The sequence below is a fragment of the Panthera uncia genome, assembly GCF_023721935.1.
Source record: "Panthera uncia isolate 11264 chromosome B3 unlocalized genomic scaffold, Puncia_PCG_1.0 HiC_scaffold_1, whole genome shotgun sequence".
NCBI classification, from domain to species: domain Eukaryota; kingdom Metazoa; phylum Chordata; class Mammalia; order Carnivora; family Felidae; genus Panthera; species Panthera uncia.
Genome location: NW_026057582.1, coordinates 28,449,657 through 28,467,646, shown reverse-complemented (window position 1 = coordinate 28,467,646; position 17,990 = coordinate 28,449,657). Strand labels below are relative to the sequence as shown.

The 17,990-nt window shown below is 46.0% G+C and overlaps 2 protein-coding genes across 5 annotated transcripts in view; one reads left to right on the top strand and one right to left on the bottom strand.

Annotated features, from left to right (window-relative positions):
- Positions 1 to 17,990, bottom strand: part of DPF3 (double PHD fingers 3) — a 256,781-nt gene that overhangs the window by 214,425 nt on the left and 24,366 nt on the right. The window lies entirely within an intron of this gene.
- Positions 4,027 to 5,671, top strand: LOC125909373 (high mobility group protein B3-like). The gene is given in 2 exon segments (XM_049612523.1): positions 4,027 to 4,895; positions 4,897 to 5,671. Coding segments are annotated over 2 exon segments (603 nt in total). The 5' UTR covers positions 4,027 to 4,382; the 3' UTR covers positions 4,987 to 5,671.

Below are 17,990 nucleotides of genomic sequence, written 5' to 3'. Positions count from 1 at the left end.
GACACCTGCAGGAGATGGAAAACAATACCCTCTGCATATCATAGAACACCAGCTCCCAGTAAGAGGACACCCCAGCTCCTGCCAGTGCAGTACCCAGGCGGGGGTGGCTTTTCCACTTTTCTTTAGACAGGCCACCAGGGTCCTCTTCAAGGGCAAAGGACTCCCCAGCCCCTGTGAGGCCTCACTGCACACTGTTTATTTATCTATAATTTATTTATAATTTCTACAGCTTTTTACCTGGAGACACACCCAACAAGAAGGGGTCTTACTCTTCCCACAGAGGTCTGTAGACCATGTACTAAATGCACTTGCTCTTACTCAAGCTATAGAAAGCTGACCTTGAAATATCCTATCTAAGGTCATCTCTTAGGTCCAGCCCAGGCCAACGCAAACTGATTCTATTTTTTCAAAACACCAGCCCATTCAGATAGCCTTGTCTATCTTCATTAACATTCTCAGTGACGAGAAGGGCCAAGGGTTCAAGGGCCAAGGGTTCAAGGCCCAAGGTTGCATCTAGAGGCCTATAGGAAGCTATAAAACTGAGAGATATAGCCAGTCCACGAGCTATCCTTGAGTCACTGACCTTCTTGACACATTCTCACTCCCTGGCAGGAATAGCTTAACACTTCCAGAGCATTGACTCTGGCTCAGACTATATCCTAAAAGCATCACATGAGTTGACTTATTTCATTCTTATACCAACCCTGGGGTACGTGGAAGGCAGCTATGCTCACCACTATACCACCAATGCTGCGCAACGCTGTGATAACTGATAGAACTGGGATTTTAAACCAGAAGTGTGAGTTCAAATCCCAAACTCCAATGAGAGCCACAACACAGTTCTCGACTCAAGGATTACAGCTGGTGCTATTGAAATGAGCATTCACTTAACTGTTATGAGCGTTCATTTGTCTCCCTATCTCCCTGAATCATACATTGCTAACTTCCCTCCAGTATTCATTCTCCCTTCTGCCTTCTTATAATAACCTCCAGTCCCAAGTTTTGCCTAAGCACATGGCCGTCTGCTCCAGACTACATTTCCCAGCATCCCTTGCAGCCATATGACCAAGCTCCGACCAATGGGTTGTGAGTGGAAGCTCCTTAACTGCAAGCTGCTGGCCTTGGATTTCATCACCTCCTACTACCCACATCCTGAAACACAGACTTAGAGATGCGAAACAGTAAAGAACCAGGGTCCGTGAATGATTTCATGTACCTACTTTGCCAGTTTGGTGTGCTTGCCCTAGGGTTTACATAAGACAGAAATAAACCTCTGTCTTATTTAGCCATTCTCTTTGGAGATCTGTGTTACAGCAGCATACTGTCTATGTTAGATTCAGTACCTTAAGGCCCAACTCATCTTATTCTACTCAACACCCCCAAAACCCTTTCTTAGCACTAGGAACATAGTGGTTACTCAACAAATATTTGTTACATGAGTGAAAACACCGTTATGTAAACCAGGTGATACTGGGCCCAAACAGACTTAGCTAAGCTCTGGAGATGACCCTTATCCAGGTAGGTACGATATCTCCTGCTTTTCTGCCAAGTAGGAGCTCAGGCCAGAGAGTCTGTGTTTAGGGAAGCATTTGCAGTAGGGGAGGAGCGAACTTTTACTGCATCTGTTGTCGACTCTCTGCTGAGATGAGGGATTTTGTGCTTAACCACAAGTTAGCTGGGGTCACTGCTTGTCTCATAATAATAATGAGCTCAATTTGAGCACTTACTTTGTGCCAGGTCTCATACTAAGCACTTCACACACATTAAGGCATTTGTTTGCATTTAATCCTCCTGACAACCCGACAAGGTAGGAACTATTATTGTTCCCAAATGAGGAAACCAGGCGCAAAAAGAAGTTCACTAACTTGCCTGGGCCACGTGGCTAACAAATGACAAAGGTCAACTTCAAACTCAAGTTGTAGGAGACCTAAACTTATTCTCTCCTCACCCATCATGCTACTCTGCCTCTTCGTGTATGACAGGCTTATATTCCCAGCTATGGTTCCAAGTTTGGAAGGCTGGACTGAGGATCGTGCTTTTCTGAATAGATGCGCAATGCACAAAGCGTCCAGTGTGGCTGTGACACTTTTCCCCTGGGCATGGCTGGTGAGGAGCTGCACACACCACCCCCACCCCCCACCCCACGCCAGCACAGAGCAGAAGGCAAACAGTCCGAGCCCCCTGGTCCACCGAGCTCCTTCTTGCTCTCTCCTGGGCTGTCCTCACTGCCTCTTGACCTCCACACCCTGCCGCCCCTACCACTGCCACCCACAGCTTATGCCCTTTCCCTCAGCCACCTCACCTGGACTGGCCCTCCCACCTGCTTCCATGCACAATTCTCGCCTGGCCTTGCAACAGTCCTCACTGAAGCCAGCAGGTGCAGATCTGCCTACCCAGCCCGGTAATGGTGTGGTCCAAGCTTCACTTCTCACCTCCACCCCAACTCTGTCCTCCCTTTCATTCTTCACCTACAACAGTTCCCTCCTCCTCATACCACAAGCTCAGCAAAGTAGAGTCAGTAGTCAAGTAGGGAGGCACCGAGCAGGCTCCATCCCAGAGGTTGCAAACCTAGGACCTACGGGCCAAATATGGCCCCCGAGTATGCTTTGTTTGGCTGCACTCTGCTTTTTGAAAATTGAATTCATTACATCAAAAGTTGTTAGGGTTCACATAAAAAATTCAGATTTAGAGACTCTCTTAAAAAGTGAGGAGTCTTGGCGACACTGGAATCACCTTCCCATGTGACAAATAGCTGGGGCTGAATTTGGACATCCGCTGGATGGGCTCACCACCAACTTCTTCACTCCTTATTCTACGTTTCCCATCCAGACATCCCTTCACTCACTCACACAGCAGGCCTGGCCCCTATAGGCACTTGATTTGGCCTGTTGTGGTGTCTCCATTCGGCTGATGAGCGCACTGAGAAAGGGGGAAGAGAAATTATTCTTCCAGGTCTTGAAATTATTCTTCCAGGTTGAGTGCACCCACAAATCTATGGCTGGCTCTCATCAGACAATACCGACCAAGCTCCCGGGTGCCCCAGGCCCTGTCCAGGGCATCACAGGCGTTCAAATTTAGGCCCCTTGTCCCTGCTTTTGCCTAGTCACCACACTCTTCCACACTGCTGCTCCAAACACATAGGTATGCCGGAGAAAGGCACTTTCTTTTTTCTAAATTTTTTTAAGTTTTATTTATTTTGAAAGACAGCATACAAGCAGGGGAGAGGCAGAGAGAGAAAGAGAGAGAGAGAGAGAGAGAGGGAGAGAGAGAGAGAATTTCAAACAGGCTCCATGTTGTCAGCACAGAGTCCAACGCAGGGCTCAATCTCACAAACTATGAGATCATGACCTGAGCCAAAACCAAGAGTCAGACACTTAACTGAGCCACCCAGGCACCCCAGCACTTTCTTTTTTCAACACACACAAGCATCTCTTGCACTGTGTGCCATGATCATCTGATTCTTCTCCTCTCACGAAGACTAACTTCTCTCAAATCTGTCATGCGGATTATACACCCTGAACCTGCCAAGAGGTGACCTTTCTTTGAGTAATCCCGTCTGGGCCTGAATCCTGGTGATGAGTGTGTGCATAGGTGTGTACATGTCTGTGCTCAGCGTATGCTTCTGGACTAACACTCCATCCCCTCACTAATTTCCCAGACAGGTCAGAAGTCAGCATGTGCCCCAGTCGGTGAACCAGACAGCGTCTGTTCTGTTCCACTGCCCCATCAAAGGGGACAGCAGCGGCTGGTGCTTGCCTTGATGGGGTGAAGGGTCAGGGTTGCCAGATCTTCGATTTTGCAAGAAGCCAGAAATATTATTTAAAACAGGCAAGCAGTGGTTTCTATTAAAAAGACCAGTGCTTAAAACAAGCCCCCAAGAGCCTGAGACACTTTATGGGGATCAGGTGCTAGAGGGGAATGACAGGAAATGAAGGCTCCCCTTGAAATGCCCCATTGGAAGAGTCAGCAGCAGGTCCTCAATCCCCTGCCATGTCCTGACGCCCATCTGAGGACACAGAAGAGGACCCAAGTGTGCTTGGCTGGCTTTGCCCTCCAGCCTCGTCCTCCTTGATGATAAGACAACTAAGGTGTCTTTGACTTACGTTGTTTGAATTCCCTGTTTGTTCTGGGCTTAAAACAAACCCTCCTTCTTCCTTTTTCTCAACCACCTTCTCCCTAGAACCCTCAGGTTCTTAACTCACACTGCATTTCTAGATCCTTCCAATAAGGAGGTTGCAGCTTCCCATTTCTTTGATTAAACAACTTTAACAAAGAATTCACGGATAAGGCAGCTCTCGTGGAGGCAGCTAAGGCGAGGCTGGAGAGCGCAGAGCCGTGCATCGTGCCTTGCACTGCCCAGACTAGCGAACAATACGGTCAGGATGGCTAAAGGTGATCCCAAGAAACCAAAGGGCAAGGTGTCTGCTTATGCCGTCTTTGTGTAGACGTGCAGAGAGGAACATAAGAAGAAAAACCCAGAGGCCCCTGTCAATTTTGCAGAATTTTCCAAGAAGTGCTCTGAGAGGTGGAAGACAATGTCTGAGAAAGAGAAATCTAAATTTGATGAAATGGCAAAGGCAGATAAAGTGCGCTATGATTGGGAAATGAAGGATTATGGACCAGCTAAGGGAGGCAAGATGAAGAAGGACCCTAACGCCCCCAAAAGGCCACCGTCTGGATTCTTCCTGTCCTGTTCAGAATTCCGCCCCAAGATCAAATCTACAAACCCTGGTATCTCCGTTGGAGATGTGGCAAAGAAGCTGGATGAGATGTGGGATAACTTAAGTGACAGTGAAAAGCGGCCTTACGACAACAAGGCGGTGGAGCTAAAGGAGAAGTACGAGAAGGATGTCGTCGACCGTAAGTCTAAAGGAAAGTTTGATGGCGCAAAAGCGTCCTGCAAAAGTTGCCCGGAAAAAGGTGGAAGAGGAAGATGAAGAAAATGAGGAGGAAGGGGAGGAGGAGGAGGAGGAAGAGGAGGAATAAAAAAAAAAAAAGAACTGTTTATCTGTCTCCTTAGAGTAGGGAGCACTGTCATTGGCACCTCTCTTATTTGAGGCGGGTCTGTTGCCCTCGTTAAGTTTAATTACACAGCTGGGTCATGGTCATATTGTAGTCTCTTCAAAGTGCTCTAGAAATTGTCAGTGGTTTACATGAAGCGGCCATGGGGGTCCGGAGCACCCTGAAACGTATCAGAGTTGTACGTATGTCCAAACATTTTTATTTTTATTTTATAATTTTTTTTTTAACATTTATTTATTTTTGAGACAGAGAGAGACAGAGCATGAACAGGGGAGGGGCAGAGAGAGAGGGAGACACAGAATCTGAAACAGGCTCCAGGCTCTGAGCTGTCAGCACAGAGCCCGACGCGGGGCTCGAACTCACGGACCGTGAGATCATGACCTGAGCCGAAGTCGGCCGCTTAACCGACTGAGCCACCCAGGTGCCCCTCTCCAAACATTTTTAAAATGAGAAGGCTCTCGTGTTCTCCGCACTCTGTGCACTTTGCTGTTGGTGTGACAAGGCTTTTAGGGATGTTTCTGCCATTTTCCCCTTTGAATTTGTAAGGTGGTGTTAACTCTATGGTTATGGGCTAGAAATCCTGAGTTCTCAACTGTACATATCTATAGTTTGTAAAAAAAAAAAAAAAAAAAAAAAAAGGACAAAACCACTGAGACACAGTCTTCATGCTCCTTGCTTGGCTTGAGGCTGTGGGGGAAGATGCCTTCTGGAGGGGCTGTAGCTCAGGGCGTGCACTGTGAAGCTGGGCCTGTGGACACTGCAGTGGGCATCTGTTTAGCTTCAGGTTGTCTTGTTTCTGTATATAGTGACCTAGCGTTCTGCTACCATTCTTAGCTGTGGAAAAGGGGCAGCGGTGGGGGGAGACAGTCAGCTGGCATGAGAAGTGTTTGCATCTTTTTTGGTTAAGTGCGGTAGTTTTAACCTGTTTGCTTTGAAACAAACTGTAGAGCTCTTCACGGTCAGCAAAGCAAAGAGCCACTGCATCGATGAAAGTTCAAAGAACCTGCTATACTAAACACAATTTGCAACGTTCTGTTATTTTTCTGTATGTTTAGAATGCTGAAATGTTTTTGAAGTTAAATAAACAGTATTACATTTAAAAAAAAAAAAAGAATTCACAGATATGAAAGTGCTTATCATGAAGCAGGTAACATCCTTTTCCTCCCCAAATCACACACAATTACCATATAAATGGCCTGGCAAAGGGACTTCCTTGAGAGGTGGCAGATTCTAACTACTCTTACACTTACAAAGCTTTTAAAAAGAGAGAGGGGTGCCTGGGTGGCTCAGTCGGTTAAGCGGCCGACCTCGGCTCAGGTCATGATCTCGCAGTCCGTGAGTTCGAGCCCCGCGTCGGGCTCTGTGCTGACAGCTCGGAGCCTGGAGCCTGTTTCAGATTCTGTGTCTCTGTCTCTCTGACCCTCCCCCGTTCATGCTCTGTCTCTCTCTGTCTCAAAAATAAATAAACGTTAAAAAAAATTTAGTAAAATAAATAAAAATTAAAAAGAGAGAAAGAGAAAAGAACAATTTCCAAATGAGAAAATGTCACAGCCACAAACTGACTTCCCAAGGGATGCAAATACCCTTTCTCCAAGCAAAAAACATGCAACGTACAAAATGTCCACGTGAGGGTCTGTGCCTCCTATGTGGGCAGTCGCCCTTCTACTGAGGGAGATGAGGAGCCCAAGGGTATGCCCCAGAAAGGCGGCCAATGAGAGGCCTGCTCGTGCTGCGTCCGGATTGGCCAGGCCTGGCACCAGCTGGAACTGGGACCAGCTTTGAGGACAGCAGAGACTTGATAGGATTCTCTCTTCAAAGCATAGAGCAAACATCAATTAATCCTCAAAAGACGCTTTCAAGGAGAACATTATCCCTTTTGAGGATGTGGAAGCTAAGAGGTGCGGCAGGTAGTTGAAGGGAGGGCAGAGGAGAAAACAGAGCACTGGGCTCCGAGCCCCAGATCCGGTTCTCCAGAGAGAGTCAAGTTGCGGGAGAAGAATGGGCCTACAGAACTGGGGCAAAGGAGGCGACAGAGAAGCTGCTTTGGAGGGTGCCCCTCAAGGCTCCTGCTGCTTCATCCCAGAACAGGCTGCAAAGTGAAACACAGCCAGAGTCCTATGTGCGCACCAGTCCGGGGAACCAGAGAACGAGTTCAGATTATGGGACCTTCTTCAGCCTAATGACCACCAAGTCTGTGGGAGGAGGAAAAACCGAAATCGGAATCCAATTTGCCATACTGAGCCTGTTTCGGTAACCCCACCCTCCCCCCTTCCTGACAGGGGGAGGGGAGTATGTATAAACACAGGGGATGCCCCGCCTGGCTGGTCTTTCCATCTCAAGAGAACCCATCCAGACCTTCCTGCACCTCACGCTCTTAAGGATCACCACCAGTCGCTGTGCCTGGCAATAAACGTCACACATTCTCACGTTACACATTTATTCGACCTTTAACCTGTTGCTCTGAGATACCTGGAGAAATTGTATGCCACTGATCAAATGTTATTAAAAAAACACCCCACAATCTCTTCTCCACATGCAGTCAGTGTTACTACTTTACACGCTGATTCCCATGGTCGGCTGGCACTTTGTTAAAAATTTAGATTAACTTTCTTTGCCACACACTACATACTGTTTGCCTAAAGAAAGCCCAGGCCATGTGCAAATTATAGGCTGATTAGAGATATTTAAATGTTTGTAGGAAGGATTTTCCTAAAGGGTCTGAATGAGTTTTCTCTCAATTTACCATTTAGTCAAAGAAATAAAGGAAATTACCCTACAACTGAATTTTTCTTTCTTAATTCAACTACCTACCTAATACCCACTCTAGCATAGCCACATATATATATATATATATATATATATATATATATACCTTCAAAACCATAGAAAATATCTGGAAGTGATTAATCACTAAATTCTACTCCTGAGACCATTATTACACTATATGTTAACTAACTTGGATTTAAATAAAATTAGGGGCACCTGGGTGGCTCAGTCGGTTAAGCATCTGACTTTGGCTCAGGTCATGATCTTGCAGTCCGTGATTTCAAGCCCCATGTCGGGCTCTGTGTTGACAGCCCAGAGCCTGGAGCCTGCTTTGGATTCTGTGTCTCCCCCTCTCTCTCTGCTCCTCCCCTGCTCATGCTCTCTCTCTCTCTCTCTCAAAAATAAGTTTAAAATTTTTTTTTAATTTTGATAAAGAAAGAAAGAAAAATTTTTAAAAAGGAAAATATCTGGAAGGATATGCCAAAAAAAACAAAAACAAAACAAAACAAAAAACAAAACAAAAACAACCATGTCCTTAACAGTAGGGAGCAAAATGGGCAATCAGAGAAGAAGTCTTTTTTTTGTTGTTGTTCTTTTTTGTCTTGTTTTATGCACTTCTTCTATGCATTTTTTTTTACAACCAGCATGTGACTTTTTAAATGTTTAAAATTATAAAATGAAAAAGTTACCTTCAGATCCTTTATTTTTCCCCAAGTGTGGCATTTTGTCCCGATGCCTATGCAAAGTAAGTCGGTAGATTTTGGAAACATCTTGTTGTCTTTTAGCAAAAAATTACAAACTCTCATCGTAATATTGTCAACACTCAGGTCATTTCATCCAGAATGCACCACGCTGAGAAAGGACAACTCCTTGCAACCCACTTGGCAGAGGAGTCTGAAGTCGCATCAGGCAAAACTAAGTCAGAAACAGAGCTTCAAGACCAGGAGAATGATTCAGGCTTCTTGACCTGACTGGCTTAAGCAAAGCCTGAGAAATGCCACTGAAAGGCTGCCATTCTGCACTAGTGCGACCCGGCTCCCGTTCCCACTCCACCATCCCTGTCACTGGCCAAAACCCACGAATTCACAGAACCAGCCAATAGGCTGGAGTCCCTCCAATTATTAAGATCATCTTCTTCTCTTAAAGAATGGGCTTTTCCAGTGACACCAACCGCTTCCATCATTGAAGTGTTTATCTAGAGAATATTTCAGTTGGAAGCTTGAGAAACAGAGAATTTGAGGTTACTCAAAGAGCCCTCACCAGTTGCAAGGTAATTAGCAAAGTGGGGGGAAAAAAACAGCGTTGGAGTGATGAGGCCAATAGGAATATCCGATTCGTTTACAGGATTTTTCACTGACACCTGCTTTTTGCATGAATAAAATTAGATACAGTTGCTCTCAGCAAATCAGTGATCGGGGATCCGAAATGCAGGAAAATACACGTTCTGGGTCTTTTGGACTCCGGGTATTTGGCAGAGACAGGCAGCGGGATCTAATTGTCCATATTCCATCCTGACCCGGAAATGAAAGCTCCCAGTCACAGAAGTTCTGTAGCTAATCAGTTACCAGTCACACTTCACTCCTCACTGTCTTTAAAGTCACCAGGGGGAACCCCAATTTGCAACACACCAAGATGCATTCCTTTTGGGGCACAGATGTCCTTCCAATGCCACTATTGCCCTCTCCATCCCGACACTGACGTAGAAACGAAGGGAAGCAGGCTAAGAAAACCCTCCCCTTTGATATTAGTAAGAATTGTGCAGTCCCCGGATGATCAGAGCCCAGGCTACACAGGACTTGAAAGAACGATGGAGACTTTGATATGGAATATAAAAAAGTAATGGGCAGGAGAGGCAGGCGGACCAAACTGGGAGGCCCAAGGCCCAGCTTCTGCCAGCTCCAGCTCTGACTTCCCCAGTGACGATGGCTCTGATTTATTAAGCAAAGATGATAGATACTTACCTCTCTACCTTTTTATCTGAGATGAATGAGATAAATTTCAAATGGTTTATTTGCCATGACCTAATAATAATAATAATAATAATAATACAAATGAGGGAAGTAGGAACTGAGCCCACCCTCTGCCTTCTTTCTAAAGAGATTTCACACGTGGCATCTCATCATTACCCCTGGTGAGATAATGGGTCACTATTATTATTATTAGCCCCATTTTATAGAAAAAGCAACTGAGGCACAGACTGGTGACCTGACCAGGGCAGCATGGTTTGTAGAAGCATTGCCCTGTTCAACACACTGAAATGCATTCCAGTGATTCTGGTCTGTGAAGACCTCTCTAGGTTGTGCCTACAAGACTTGGCCACCTGGGAGACACAACACTCAGGCCTCCTCCATAACAGCCACGAACCTTCTCCTTAGGCTCACCCTGCTTCTACACAGCTTAGTTTGCAGGGAGACTTTTAACTAAGACATTCTCAGAGTCCTGCTGGGCAAGGCACAGTAGGGGGTGGGGAGGGGAGGCAATGGACTCTATATAACCCATGTGTAAATGTGGTCCAAAGCAAACACCCACAACCCTTGGTCCCTAGGCGAGGAGAAAAGATAGCACCAAGGAGTGAACCAAGACACCAACAGCTGCTGTTGGGGGGGGTGGGGGGGGCTTCCTACCTCAGGAATTTTTAATGGTTTAAGGCATGAACTATTAGCAGGAGCCCCAAATCACCAGCACCCAGGTGTAAATTCTATTCTTAGGGAATGTCAGGAGTCTTATGTTCCAGGGTCTAGATCACCCACTGCTACTAAAGAGCAGAGTGAATTGGAAGGAAAGACAGAAGATAGTAATGCATGGCTTTTATGGCCTGGCCTATTCTTTGGGGCTTCACATAGCTCATCTCAATGTGACGGCCTCGGGCACGGCATGACTCCTCTTAACTTTCTCCACCTATGGCACAGGGAGAGGATGTCTAGGGCTCCTTCCATCCCAGATACATCCTCAGTTACCAGCCCAGTTCCATTACTCCAATTCTCTTCTGCAGGTATCACAGGATGCTGCTGGTGGTTCTCCAGCTCCACGAAACCCTCTCCCCAGACTCCCCCTCTCTGGGGCAGGAGAGCATCTTTCCATCTTCTCTTATCACTCCTGTTACAGCCAGCAGGATGGACAGATACACACACACACACACACACACACACACACACACACACACTTCCCAGAACATCCTCAATTTACTCAGGGATCCATGAGGCAACTTTGGGGGAGCCAAGAGGGGTGAGGAAGGAGGGGAAAAAGGAGGCTCACGGTGGTAGACTGGCACTTCCAGTCTGCTTTGTGAAGGCCCCCCAGCTTTGAGGGGTGCTGGGGAGGGAAGCTACAGTTGAGGAATGCAGGGGGACCAGGCAGACCCATGTGGAGCTTGGATCCCACCCCATAGGAGATAATGTTTTCGAAAGAGCACACGTTTGACCAGGGAAGAAGAGACTAAGCCCAGGCTTAAGAGCATCTCTGTTTTCTCCCCACCTGCCCCCCTTTTCCCAGCCTCGACTTGGAGCAAATGGTTAAGCCAAACCGAACCCAGAAGTGTGAATAATACATGGAGCCAGCTCGCAAGCCGCCCACACAGGAGGGCATGTCGGGCTGCACAGATGGTCCTCTCACGTGCACAGGCCATAGCTATGCTGTGGGGGGCTGAGATTCCGGGGCAGCCTTTATGCTCCTCACTAACCACGTAAGAGAAAGCGGGGCTCCCCAAGAGAGCCATGAAATGTGGGGTGAGGACTTACGTGTGGACAGGAGAGTGCCAGCCATCCTGGGGCAGACACCAACAGCTGGAGTGATTTGTTAGCCCTTTTTTCATGAGTTAATTTGCTTCCAGCAGATTCCATTAGTGACCTGACAGACCCAGGGCCTGGAGGAGGGCCCTGAAAGAGCTGCTAACTCAGCAGACCGAAGGCCAGACGTCTTGCACCCAGCCCTTTGCCCGAGGTTTCTATTTGAAGAGCTTAGAATAATTATTTGCAAAGCTCTTGTTAAGGCAGCACCGCTGAACTACGTATAGGCAGAAGACACATGAACCTTGACCACTAAACATAATCCGCCAACCAGAAACTGGCGCAATACAGGAAAAGGATTCCCACATCTAATAATCTCTCCTTCCCAATGGCAGGAATGAAGCGAAAGTCAAAGTTATGAACTGGGTTCCATCTGAACCTGAGCGGAGGGGGATGGGAAGAGGGGGAGGGTTGGGCTTTCTTTGCGTTCCAGTTGACATTTCCAGCAGAATAAGAAAAGAATCATGCTATTAGTACTCCTGCTGCCGTTACAACACAAATAATGATAACAACCACAGTTAATGTTTGTTTGGCACCTGGTACACGCCAGGAACTATGCCATAAGCTTCTTAAGCATTATCTCACTGACTCTTCCTAACAGCCCTCTGAGGTAGGAAAGCTGTATGGGTAAGAGACGTCACACCGCAACTAAGTCATGGGAAAAGATCCAGAGTGGAACCAAGCCCAGGGGCGTCTGACTCCAGGCTGGTGCACGGCCCCACTTTGCTCCACAGCTCAATCCCAGGCTGGAGAAAGACCAAGGAAACAGGATGCCCAGCCCAACATGTGCCCTCACTAGCTGTCGGACCTCAGCAAGTGATTTCAACTCATGGGCCATCCTATTCCACAAGAGCGCTGAGTGATTTCTTAAGGACCCCTTCCATTCAAACCATAGTTATGGACCACCTGGGGCACAAAGATGGGGAGGTGGGTGTATAAACACAACTGAGGAATGGCCCTGCCCTCCAGGGATCTGCTATGTAAAAGTCTTAGGTGCCCTTTCAGCTCTAAAATAACACTTAGCAATTCTTTTAATATAAAAAAAGTATTTGTGACAGCATTTATACCCATCTTTGTTCTGTGTGAACATATGCATGGAAAGGTATCTGAAATGAAGTTCATCTAATGGATTTGGTCCATTTTTGCTCTCACCTTGTTATTTTTGTGTGTTGCTTGAATTTTTAGTAACAAATATACATTTCCATTAAACCAATGAAGTCATTTTTTAAATACTGCTAAAACAATAATATGTAAGAGTGTGTGTGTGTGTGTGTGTGTGTGTGTGTGTGTGTGTAAAGAAAGAAATGTATTTCATCACTAACTGGATATTTTATATTATTAATAAATTGTTGGGGTGCCTGGGTGGCTCAGTCAGTTAAGCGTCCAACTTCGGCTCAGGTCATGATCTCGGGTTCCTGGGTTCAAGCCCCGCATTGGGCTCCGTGCTGACAGCTCAGAGCCTAGAGCCTGCTTCAGATTCTGTGTCTCCTTCTTTCTCTGCTCCTCCCCTGCTCAGGCTCTGTCTCTCTTTCTCTCAAAAATAAATAAACATTAAAAAAATTTTTTTAACTTGGATGAGATTGTAACTGTATTTTCTAAAAGAATCTTTATTTTTACAGGTACATACTGAAATTTTTACAGATAAAATAAATGATGTCTGGGATTTATTTCAAAATAAATAAATCCTGGTGTGGAAGGGTAGGGATATTTCCCAAAAGCTAAGTTAAGCCCCCAGCTGGCAACCTTTTTGCCTGAGCATTTCCCCATCTTTGGCTAACTCTTCCTTTGACTATCATAGTCTAACTTCGTTTGTCCTCTGTGGCTTCCTTCCACCCCCACACCATTCCCCAAAACCTTTTAGAATCACCCATCAAGTCTGTTGGTATATTCATGTGCCCAGGCCATTCTATCTGACCTTACCCTTGCCAGAGGACAGAAGGTATGGGCCTGAGAAATACTCCCACACACCACTGTTCAAAGTCAACTACCATCAGATTCTGTTCGCTCTAGAGACAGAACAGCTTGACCAGTGGGGTGGGAGGCACCTTTCATTTATTCAGTCAACAAATACTTGTCAATCACCTACTTTGTGCCAGGCACTGAGTCAGGTGCTGGAGAATCAGTGGTTAACAAGACAAAATTGACACCTTCACAGAGTTTTCATGCTAGACAAGGAGCCACTTCAGATATATCCTTCCCAACCCTCCAAGACTTAGGGTCAGGAGTACATTTTCCAGGACATCCCTGAATCACCTGGGATATTGTCCAAAATAAGGAAAGACATGATCTGATGCCAAGACAGAGAAAACCACCCAACTCCCTACCCTAATCCAATTTCCCAGTTCATGGGACACAAAGACCAAAATGGTAAAGACTACCAGGTGAGTAAATGATGTCAGACAATAGGGCAACCAGGCCACAATGTTCCAGGCCCACCGGTGTCATATTCATATCAGAATTTTTGTAACCTTTGCTGCCACTTTGGCAAAAGTTTCTCATCCACTTTTGAGGTTAAAATAAGTAAAACTTGAATAGCATGCATGAGTGTAGCAGTTTTTAAAAACAAAACTTCCCTGCCAGGGATGACTTATATAATCTATATAACCACGGGCCTCCTATGTAAGTGCTTGGTCATGGGAAAATGTTTAGCATTGTTCAGCGGTCACTTATACCTCCACTTGGTCACAAGGACTTCCAAATCAAATTTCTAAGCAAAAAAGTTCCATTTGGAAAACTACATTTTCTGATTTTCTTGCTTTATCATGACAATGGAAATAGAGTGTCATGAGTAAGTGTTTTAATTTATTCATCAAGATATAGGATCTATTCTCATATTAGTTGTGGATTTACCATTGTTCTAATAAAAATGCGTGCTTTACACAGTTTTCTCCATTGACTCTAAGCTCCAAAGGGCAAAAACCATCTCAGTCCTACTCTTGTATTACAACCAGCACTTACCATGTTGCCTGGCATATAGTTGATGCTAGTAAATATTTCTTGAATTGAATCCAAACATGCTTTTTTAAATGATTTTTTTTTATTATTTTAAACTCAATGGCACAGCCCAGAGATAGTTCCCTGTGCCTATGGATCAACCAGTTTGCCATCCAGGTCCCAACAAGACCCTCTAGACAGTTTCCTAATCTCCTCCCTGGATGGAGGTCCAACAGGGGCAGGCCCAACAATGCCCCGGCCTATTGGACATTTCTACCTGGATGTCAAATCAGCATCTCAAGCCAACCAAGGGCAAAACTGAGCCCACACACACCCGCCTCCACTCTCTCACCATCTTAACAATCCCATTCTTCTACATGTTCGAGCCAAAAACCTTAGAGTCAACCATGATGCCTCTTGTTGTCAGACCCTACTTCCAATTTCTTTGCAAATGCTGTCATCCTTATCTATGAAATGTATTCAAAATCCAGTCACTTCTCACAACCTTTACAATTACCACCCTGCTCCCACCCACTGCCTCCTTACTTGTCTCCTATTTGGCCCCTGCTTTTCTCCATTTACTCTCAACTCAGTAGCCAGGGTGACACTATAAACATCCTCCAGTGGGTTCCCAATACCAAAGAGAAGCCAAAGTCCTCATACTACTCTGCCTCTGTCTTGCCCTGCTCCAGCCACACTGGCCTTCTTGCCACCCTTCAAAACATCACCCATGATTCACACTTGCTACTCCCTCTGCCTTGAATCTGCTTCTCCCAGATGACCCTCAAATGACACTTTTCAGTGGCCACCTTATTTTAAACTGTCTTCCCCCAACATCCCCTGTCCCAACTCCCTGCTTTGGTTGTCTTCATTTACCACCATCTCATTTTTTTTAATGTTTATTTATTTTTGAGAGAGAGAGAGAAAGAGTGGGGAGAGGCAGAGAAAGAAAGAGAGGGGGAGAATCTCTAGCAGTCTCTACACTGTCAGTGCAGAGCATGATGTGGGGCTCGAACTCACGAACCATGAGATCATGACCTGAGCCAAAATCAAGAGTTGGACAGTTAACCAACTGAGCCACTCAGGCGCCCAGCCACCACCTCATTTATTTACTTACTTAGGCCACCATCTGTATGCCCCACTAGAATGTAAGCTCTAGGAAGGCAAGGATTTCACCCATTTTGCTCATTGCTTTAAGTCCATCACCCAAAATAGTACTGAGTGCTCAATAAATATTTGCATTAACAATCTCAGGATACATGGAAATATTCTTATCTCTCCATTATGGAGGGAAGATCACAGAATCCTCTGAAAGACGTATGATTCAATTCATAACAAAATATAGATAGATTTCAGGCCTTTCTCAAACAAATATGCTCTAATGCATTTCGACAGGGAAGGAAATCTCATTTCATTTTTACTCCCTCTCGCCCTTCCTAAGTCAGGGTCCACCTGCCTCCTTCTCAGCCCAAAGCTGGAAAGCATCCATTCAGAGGATGTAGGAGGAAGTTCAGGTGTCACAGACCCGAAGGCAGTTACTACCCACAAATTGGAGGGTAAGAGAAATGACCAACAAGGAAAAGAGAAATTAGCACGTAGATGAGAAACACATGTTTAAAATCCCATCCCAGGCCATGAGTCAGCTGAGTGAAGCTGGCACCAGAGTGACAAATTAATTTCATGACCCTGTTGCTTTCATTAGGTACTGCAGGGGGAAAAAAGCAGCTGATATGTAGAAAAAGTTTATGTATGTCTGCCTACATGTCTATATAGAGTGGTCTGGTAATAAAATGGGTTCCTTTCCAGTGAAATTTGGATATGCATTAGACCACCTACTGTGTGCCTCACACAGTGCAGAGTGCTAGAGACCAAAGTGCTGGAGGCAGTGAGAAGCTCTAGCAGGTGGAGGTGACTGGCATAGACACAGCTCACCAGAAGTGCCCTTGCTATGTATGGGCTCTGCAAGCATAAACAACGCACTATGGGAGCCACAGGCAGTGGTTCTGCCTGAAGGAGGCCCAGACCTTGAAGGGCAAGTGGAAACTAGAGAGAGTCATCAGGCAGAGGTGTGGGGGTCAGAGGGGAAGTCCTGGCAGAGAATGTCACAGAAGCAAAGGCCAGGAGGTTGGAAGTCCCCGTTCTGGCATGATTCAAGCCGAGTCCACGGGTCAATGTCAGAATGAGCTGAATTGTGAACGTCAGGCTAGGTAGTTTGGCAGCCTCCTCCAAGGAGTGTCCCCAGTCCCTCCAGGCAGAATGGATTCCTTCCCTACTTTGTGTACACACTCCTCAAAGCACATCCCCAGTCCAGGGCATCAGCACAGGGTGTTGGCTGTTCCCTCTGCTTATAATGCTTTTCTTTTCCCCCAGACACCTGCAAGTGCTACTCCCTTCAGTCCTGCAGGTTTCTGCTCAATTGTCACCTTGACTGAAGTCATCTCTGAACAAGCGTGCAAGGGGGCAAACTCGCACATGTATACCCTTTACCTCACTTCATTCTCACCATAGCATTTATACCTGTGCATTTGTCCACTAGAATGTGAGTCCCACAAGGGTAAGGACTTTGTTTTGTTGACTGCTGTGTCCCCAACACCTACAGTGTGTGGCACATAATGGGAGTTCAATAAATATCTGATGAATGAATAAAAAGCACCTGTAACACTTGAATGATTTTTGACTATTTTTATCTGTCCCCACCTGTAAGACTGAACACGTATATGAAAGCAAACATTGTCTTCTCCATTCTCTATCCTAGCACCTCTCACAGAGCTGCATAGAGTTGGTACTCAGTAAATAACTGATGGATGGATGGATGAATGGATGAATGGGTGGATAGGTGGATGAACATACAGATGGACAGATGGGTGGATGGGTGGATGGATGGATGGATGGGTGGGTGGATGGATGGACAGATGGATGGGAGGGTGGGTGGATGGAAAGGTGGATGAACGGATGGATGGGAGGGTGGGTGGGTAGATGGGTGGATGGATGGATGGGTACATGGATGGATCCTATAATCATTAGGAGCCACTGGTGGTATAAAGGAACTGAACTATGCAGAGCCCTCCCTGTGGGCAAGGATAGCCTGACATGGGGACAGACTGCAGCTGGAAAGTCAATTGGGAAGCTCCTGCCTGTGTCCTTATGAGCACTAATATTGCCTAGGTAAATGGAGGAGGAGACAGAGTCCAGAGACACTGCCAAGGTCAAGTTAACAGGACTCAGGGACAAAGTAGGGGTGAAGAGAGACAGGAGCCAAAGATGACTCTGAGATTTTTACTCAAATAATAGTGAACCCTGAGGAGAAGAAGCAGCTTTGGGGAAAGAAGAAGAATTCACTTAGGATATAAGTTTGAAAGAGAATACCCAGGAGAAATGGAGTAGGCAATAAGATAGTCAGGAGGAAAGAAGATTGAATTGTGAGCACTGGCTGAAGCCATGGGAATTTACTCATTCTTTCTATTTTAAGCACCTTCCATGTCC